Below are 8,198 nucleotides of genomic sequence, written 5' to 3'. Positions count from 1 at the left end.
AGTGCCCTGTGGTTTCGGGTACCACTGTAGATGAGACGGTTCTGCGCTTGGCAAAGACCGTGGAAGTCCATACCCTTGACTCTCCCCATTGTAAAGTGTACTTAGAACTTCTTCAGGGAAGCAGCAAGGTCAGAGCTTCTGAGGAAAAGGTCCCACAACATGGAGAGTACGGGAAGAGCTAGAGTCATGAGCAAGAAAGGAGCCTATTCCTAACTGTATCCAAAGAAGGCTAAAGTCTCCTCACTAGAACAACAAGCAACAAAAGCTAGGTGGGCGGGGAGAGGGTGGCATTCTATCAAAATAAATCTGGTCATGTAGATATTAAATTAGCTTAAATAGACTTCCCGAGTGCAGGATCACCGTGCACTTGGAGATTTGCCTGAACTGGGGGTGCGCCAAGGCTACCAACACTTTTGATGCCAACGCTTCCCTAAGAAAGGGTCTTGGTGTTGGTGGCAGTTGTAAGAGCCTTTGGTGATAAGCATGGCTTTGATACGCTGGAGCGTGTGGCTGGGCAGTGGATTGTGCATATGGTAAAAGATGAGTCACTACACAGAGAGGGTGGAAAATAGGCAACAGAAGCAGGCCACCGCTTGGGATCTGTGGTCTTTAAGGGGGAAGACTGCAAATTTTGAAGGTGGGAAGGTGGGAACTTCTGGGGGCTGGCTTCATTTTAGCTAAGCTAGCACACCTGTCAAACCTTCTTCTGGTTTCTTCATCTAATTTCTAGCTTGGCCGAGAAGCCAGCCCTGATGTTTGCTTATCTAAAGTCTGTTTGTTTGGGAGTCTGTTATCACATCTCTTTTAGTAAGCGTAGACTTGGATAGAGAAGATCTGTTCCACTTCCTTTCATGCAGATTTAGAACCAAGATTTTCATTGGGTAATTTACCAGGTTGATACTAGAAAAATGTGTTGTAGGTCACAATATACACTCAGTACATCTTTTAATCGCTTTGTTATACTAAAATGACTTCCTGAAAACCTTTGAAAGACCCATATTCTTCAGAGTATTGACTGGAATAAGTATGGGCTGGAATGACGTGTCCACTCCAGAGGGAGGTTAAGCAACAAGGAGGAAGAGATAATAAGGGACAATGAGTGAGTAGAACTAGGAAAGGCTTCAAGGGCTCTACAGATAGAGTCGCTACTATCAAGGTAAAGAAAAATGTTGAGGAAAAGCATTAGTCAGACAGTTCCTGTGTCTGGGAACCATGTGTGGTGAGCTGACAAGACAGACCAGTTGATGCTGATGGGCAATGGGGCATAGAATCACTGCATATACCACGCTTCTCATTGGGAACATTCCCAGGTCCCCATTGCTTGGTTGCAGAAAATGACAACCCTGACTGAAGACTTCTTTGGCCTTGTGGATGTCACAATCAGACAAGCCCATGTTCAAACTCTTACTATGTGACTTCAAATAAGTATGATAACTTCCTCAACCTCTGCTTCTCTAGCTACAGAGGACTAGAGATAATGCCTTTCCAAATCAGTGTAAAGGGCAGATAAAGTTGGTGGCTGGAAGGCATCTGAGTCCATTTGTGATGCTAGGCAGTTGATAAAGGACAGGAATGTATTTCTCACCCTTCAGGAAGCTGAAAAGCCCTAGGTCAAGATACATACATCTGGTCTAGTGATGGCTTTTTGTCTCAACCTCACATAGCAAAAAGATAAAGTAACCCATTCTTGGTGATGCCTGCTTTAGATGGGCTTGATCCCATTAACAAGGGGTGAGCCCCAACAGCCTAATCCCAGATTAAATGTCCCATTTCTAAACACATCACAGTGGCCTCGGTTGTGTTTTACAAAACACATAGTCAAATTATCCCAGAAGTTGCCAGCCCAGGGCCTCACCCACAAGCATGCAAACAGTTCCCTGCTGGCTTAGATGATGGGCATAGAAAAGTGTGGCTTATAGAGGTTAGGGTTTAGGATTTTTTTCTTTAGATTTTCCAAAATTAGATTTTATGGTCTTGCCCTGTCTTGAATAAAGAAAACCACATATATGAGGCACCCTTCATGGAATCATACACACACACACACACACACACACACACACACACACTATCAAAAGCACTACCTAAGGAAAAATGTCGCTGTGATGTTACATAGTTACTACCAGCCCAAAACAATTCAAACCAAGTTATTTAGAATACTTTACCCTCAAGATTCGATTATTTTGTTTTTGTTTGTTTGTTGAGACTGGGTTTTTCTGTGTAACAGCCCTAAGCTGTCCTGGAACTAGCTCTTGTAGACCAGGCTGGTCTTGAACTCACAAAGCTCCACCTGCCTCTGCCTCCCGAGTGCTGCAGTTAAAGGCGTGCGTCAGCGCCGCCCGGTTTTTGTTTTTGTTTTGTTGTTGTTTGTTTGTTTTTGTTTTTGTTTTTCGTTTTTCTTCAATTATAGTACTGAAAAGGAAATAATATTATAATATTCTTTAATAATATAATGATTATAAGGTGACGATGAATAATGATCAAAGCAGGTTGTGTTTGTTGTGCTATTTGCTGTTCTTGACGTTATTTCTACACCAATGGCACTTTATAACGGACGGCGTCTTAGACTCCAGAAATTTGTGGCTATAGTTAAGTAGAAGAATTCTTGTCAGCGGCCAGACTTGCCCCTGGGAATGTGTCCTCTGGAAGGATCTATTTGACTCTGGGGAGCTGATGAGGGCAAGCAAGGTCTGGGGAGGCGGGGAGGACAGGTCCTGGCTACTTGGATTGAAAGCTGCCCCAGCCTGGATAGAAGAGCAGGCCAGGAGCCAGGGTGGCCCTGAGGCTGAGTGTAAGTCAAAGATTTTTTTCCCAAGTCCCCAGTTTTGGATTTCTCAGGTGCCTCAAGGGGTAAAGGCAGCAGGAGGGAGGAAGCTTTTACATTAGGAAATCCCAAGGCATAACAAAGCCTGGGTGTGTGCTAAGTAACTGATGGGCTGATCTTCGGTGGCCTATCCAGTAGCCAACAGACAGCCCGGGAGACTCTATGGTGCTCTTTTAAAAGTTGCTTTAATTACGAGCTGCTAAAAAGCCCATACTACTCACTGGATATCCCTAGCTGGATAGAATTGACCATCTTTAAAGATGTGAGGACAAAGAGAAAGAAACCTTTTCTCTTTTGATTTGTGAGTCCTGGGTTGCTGGAACGCCACTTCAAAGATTATCTCCCCCATTTCACGCCCTCTGCTTTATTTTCTGATAGCTGCTTAGAAATAACCTTGTCTTTCTGGCACTTAGTTTTATCACATAAATCCTTTTGGCTTTTTCTGAGTAAAAACAGAACTCTGACAGCCTTCCTGGAGAGCCTGGGCTTCACCAGAATAGCCCTCACGCTGCCACCCAGGCAAGCTTAGTGTTCAAAAGCAATAATAATGATTATGGTGATGATGATAATGAGTTTTCTCCTGCGGAGGGGTCAGGTGGATTTGTAAAACTGGATTTAATTGGGGCTGAATAAACTCCATCTTAAATTCCTCATGCATCAGCCTCTGCTCGTGGGTGACAATTGTCCCTATAGAAGTCATGCAGTGCAGTACCTCAGAGAGAGGGCGGCTGTGGGCAGCCCACATGATGGCATCTCTGCACATCTCTGTAGGTGTTCTAAGAGCTCGCTCTTAGCAGAGACAACAGGAACTACGGGAGCCCAGATGGGACTTCCAGGCACTGTTAGAAGCTTTGATTTTGTGGTGAGCTGCTTCAAGTGTATGGCTGCATGAAGTCCATTGCCCACTACCATTTGAGGTAGCTGGGGGAAGTAGAATCAGACCCCTGAACAGAGCTTAACAAAGATGCTTGTGTTTCCCATGTTGGTTCACCTCCACAGGGTGTTGCTTTGGTTTAGGTTGGGGACAATTTCTCTTCGGGGTAAGACTGAGGGATGCGGTCCATGGCTAACCATGGAGGACCATTTGTACACGATCCATGAAGAGGAAAGGGAAATGCTGAATGATGGATGACAGGACCTTTTGTCACTTGTGGAGACGGAGGATGTTACATTGAGTCATGATGGCAGGTAGTGTGTGCAAACAGGCTTGCTCCCTAGTCCAGCCAATTGACAGCTGGGAAGAGCACAGAGAGACGAGTTTCAGTTCCCTGTGAAGACTCTAGGTGGAAAGGGTACTGCCGCTGATGGGTCATGACATAGCACTGCGTGACTGGAGGAGATGTTCATCCATCTTGCAGGTCAGGTGTCAGGAAATATCGCAGGGTTAGCCAGTGGGTCAGTTGCTCTCAGAGATAGTTCAAACATTCATGGGAGTCTTCATGAGGCCACCCTCCCACAATATGTTTCCCGATTTCCCACTTTACACATGGGTTATGGTTCCCTGAACACAGGGCTAGAAAGAGAAGGGGCTGGGATGAGCAGAAGGAAGGGAAGAGGAGGGGAAAGAAAAAGGAAGGAAAGAAGAGAACTAGAAATGAAAGAGGGGGAGAGGAGGAGGGGAAGGGGAGGGGAAAACCTTTAGATCCCACAAGGAGAAACAGCAAGATAACAGGTGGCAGAAGCCTGTGGGCAGCAATACACCAACAGCCATATTCAATATGTCGAGGGCCCCACCAAGATTTTCCTGTGCTCACATCTACATTCAGACCAGAAAGAACATCCAAAGAGAGAGGAACTAGTAATAAATAGTGCAGATGACCCCTGGCTGTTATTTAAGAATAGCCACAAGTCAGGAGAGGAAGTAGCCAAATAGAAGGTTCCTTGGCAGGGAAGACAATCAGGCGTTTCCCTCAGCAGCACCCAGATAGAGGAGTACGTAGTGTCCAGAGTTAGCATGTGCATGAAGACTTGGTTTTCATCCTGCCCACACTGTGCTCAGTCAGGGGAAAAGGAAGGTGGGGGTGAGGCACTGTCCACACAGAAGCCACAGGGTAAAGGCTTTCAGAATCCATGCTTGGTCAGGAGCTTCTAACCACACCAGCGCCAGTTTATGAACATCTGCCTGGAGCCAGCTGCATGGCTCATCCAACAAAAGAGGCGCTAAGGTCTTGCTCTTTGCCCTGCCCCCCAAACTGACGGCAGGGTATCTGTTTCTTTTTTCTCCTCTGACAACCCAAGGAGATTGGTGCATGTGTGTGCTCAGGTATGCCACCTGATAGGACACGGTGACTGAGCTGAACCAACAAACGGCAAGGCCCTCTCCTCCCGCACTGTGCTGCAGCTATGGCAACTGATCCCAGATCCAAGATGACCAAATGACAAGGAAGTCGAAGGGAGAAGCTAACGTGAGCAAGGCAGAAATTCAGACAGGACTAATAATTCCATTTTCTTGCTAGGAGCAAGAACAAGACTTAGTGTCTCCAAATGCCTACTACACGCATATGAAACAGTGCCATGGGTGGATAATCATATCGTTCTGAATAATCCAATCCAAGGTTTGCCTGCTTCGTCTTCATGCTAATTTATTCTGACATGGCTTTTCAATAATGAAAATCTGTTCTTGCAGAATCCATTTCATTGAGATTTTCCATATTAAAGTAGAGATGGAAGTGTCATGGGGAATTAGATTATGTGTTCTCATTAGATGTTCAGCATTCCAAGGGAGGGCCTTTTGTGCCGTGGTGGGTGACCAGATGGCATCTGTTTGAGATAGATGAGTGTGCCTTCTCTAACGGACCAGGTGATTGTTTTTAGAATGCCATTTCCACCTTTGTGCAGCCTCCTGCCAGTACAGGCTAAATATGCTCCTGTCCCCAGGAAATTTATTCATTTTTCAAAGCGCTCTCAACCCTAATTGTTGCTGCCAGAGTGAAAAAACTAGAGGTCCTGGCAACTTAAACATGGACTGGTATAATTTCACATTCCGGAGAAATGCTTCCTGGGCATACCAAGTCTGTCATATGAGAGACAGCGTGGGCTAACACACACACATCCAGGGATTGCCTACCGAGCACATAGAGGTCACAGGAGGCTACAGTGAACACACTTCTCAGCCACCTGAATCCAAGATCCAATGTTGAGGTTCTCCGAGCAAGAAGCAGATAGCGGAGTTGGAGAGTTGGCTCGGCAGTTAAGAGCACTTCCTATTCCTCTGAAGGATTGGGTTCAACTCCCAGCACCCACACGGAGGCTCATCAGGTACCAGGCATGCATGTGGTGCACAGACATATGTACAGGCAAAGCATTCGCATAACCAAACAGCTAGGGAATATCTTTAAAAATGTGGATTTCCCTGCCTTGAGATAGCTCAGTGGGTAAAGGAGATGGCTGCCAAGCCTGACTACCTGAGTTCAATCCCCAGGACCTTCATGGTGGAAGGAGAGAACCAACTCCCTCAAGTTGCCTTCCAACCACCATACACACACATGTACACATGCCCCATATACAAATAAATAAACAAATATAATTGTTTTTAATGTGGGTTTCTGAGGACTACTCTCAGAAATTCTGAATCACTCGATAGCTGTAAAAGTAAAATGTCTATGGTACATTTTAAAGATATTTTATCTGTATGAATGTTTGCCTGAGGGTATATAAGGCACCTCATGTGTGCAATGACTGTGGACGACAGAAAAGGGCATCTGATCCCCAGGAATTGCAGTTAGAAATGGTTACGAGTTGCCCCTCTTACTGCTCAGCTGTCTCTCCAGCCCCTTGGTGCGTTTTTTTGTTTTTTTTGTTTTTTTTTTTTTTTTTTTTTGGGGTGCAATGAACTTTATTGATGGTATTCAAGAGAGTAGGGCTCCCTAAGCCCCTCCTGCTATTCTGGGGGTCTGGGATGGAAACTGTGAGGGAGATGCTCAGTGTGAAGGGTTGAGTTAGGACAGGGACTGCTCAGCAGCCGAGGGCCTCTCTCTTGCTGTGTCCTTGCTGGGATGGGTGGTCAGGGCAGGCAGGCTTCTTACTCCTTGGAGGCCATGTAGGCCATGAGGTCCACCACTCTGTTGCTGTAGCCAAATTCATTGTCGTACCAGGAAATGAGCTTCACAAAGTTGTCATTGAGAGCAATGCCAGCCCCAGCATCGAAGGTGGAGGAGTGGGAGTCACTGTTAAAGTCACAGGAGACAACCTGGTCCTCAGTGTAGCCCAGGATGCCCTTTAGTGGGCCCTCAGATGCCTGCTTCACCACCTTCTTGATGTCATCATACTTGGCGGCTTTCTCCAGGCGGCATGTCAGATCCACGACAGACACATTGGGGGTAGGAACACGGAAGGCCATGCCCGTGAGCTTCCCGTTCAGCTCTGGGATGACTTTGCCCACAGCCTTGGCAGCGCCAGTGGATGCAGGGATGATGCTCTGGGCAGCACCACGGCCGTCTCGCCACAGCTTCCCAGAGGGGCCATCCACAGTCTTCTGGGTGGCCGTGATGGCATGGACTGTGGTCATGAGCCCTTCCACGATGCCAAAGTTGTCATGGATGACCTTGGCCAAGGGGGCCAAGCAGTTGGTGGTGCAGGAAGCATTGCTGACAATCTTGAGGGAATTGTCATACTTGTCATGGTTCACACCCATCACAAACATGGGGGCATCCGCAGAAGGGGCGGAGATGATGACCCTTTTGGCCCCACCCTTCAAGTGGGCCCCAGCCTTCTCCATGGTGGTGAAGATACCGGTCGACTCCACAACATACTCGGCGCCGGCATCACCCCATTTGATGTTGGCGGGATCTCGCTCCTGGAAGATGGTGATGGCCTTCCCGTTGATGACGAGCTTCCCGTTCTCTGCCTTGACTGTGCCTTTGAACTTGCCGTGGGTGGAGTCATACTGGAACATGTAGACCATGTAGTTGAGGTCGATGAAAGGGTCATTGATGGCAACAACGTCCACTTTGCCAGAAGTGAAGGCAGCCCTGGTAACCAGGCGCCCAATACGGCCAAATCCGTTCACTCCGACCTTCACCATCGTGTCTCTGGAACGAGGCTGGCACTGCACGAAAAGAAGCGGCTGTCTCTAGAACAGGGAGGAGCAGAGAGCCCCCTTGGTGCTTTTTGTTTGAAAAAAAATTCCTTGTAAAACCCTTGAATTGACATCACTCACCTTCCCTGGGGATGTGCTATCTCCTGGGAAGATAGTAACTAAGGAACACATATGCATACATATGCATGTACACACACACACATACACATGCTGCCACAAGTGTACACACATGCACATATTTAAAAAGAAGGAAGTATAAAGAATGCAAAGAGGTAAATACAGAAAAGCAAGTAGACAGACTAATATGAAACACAAAGGGAGGCTGATGAGCTGTGAAAT

At 46.8% G+C, this 8,198-nt stretch overlaps 1 protein-coding gene across 1 annotated transcript; it reads right to left on the bottom strand.

Moving 5' to 3' along the window:
- Positions 1-6,842: 6,842 nt before the first annotated feature.
- On the bottom strand, positions 6,843-7,910 carry LOC119816981 (glyceraldehyde-3-phosphate dehydrogenase-like). The gene has a single exon (XM_038334101.1). It carries the CDS (start codon positions 7,842-7,844, stop codon positions 6,843-6,845), a length of 1,002 nt encoding a protein of 333 aa, XP_038190029.1. The 5' UTR covers positions 7,845-7,910.
- Positions 7,911-8,198: the final 288 nt, after the last annotated feature.

The sequence above is a fragment of the Arvicola amphibius genome, chromosome 1 (genome assembly GCF_903992535.2).
Source record: "Arvicola amphibius chromosome 1, mArvAmp1.2, whole genome shotgun sequence".
In the NCBI taxonomy this organism is placed as follows: domain Eukaryota; kingdom Metazoa; phylum Chordata; class Mammalia; order Rodentia; family Cricetidae; genus Arvicola; species Arvicola amphibius.
This window is presented reverse-complemented; position numbering and strand designations above follow the sequence as displayed.

Excerpts from the sequence above, each read along its gene's own strand:
- LOC119816981 (XM_038334101.1), bottom strand. The coding sequence starts at position 7,844 with ATGGTGAAGGTCGGAGTGAACGGATTTGGCCGTATTGGGCGCCTGGTT.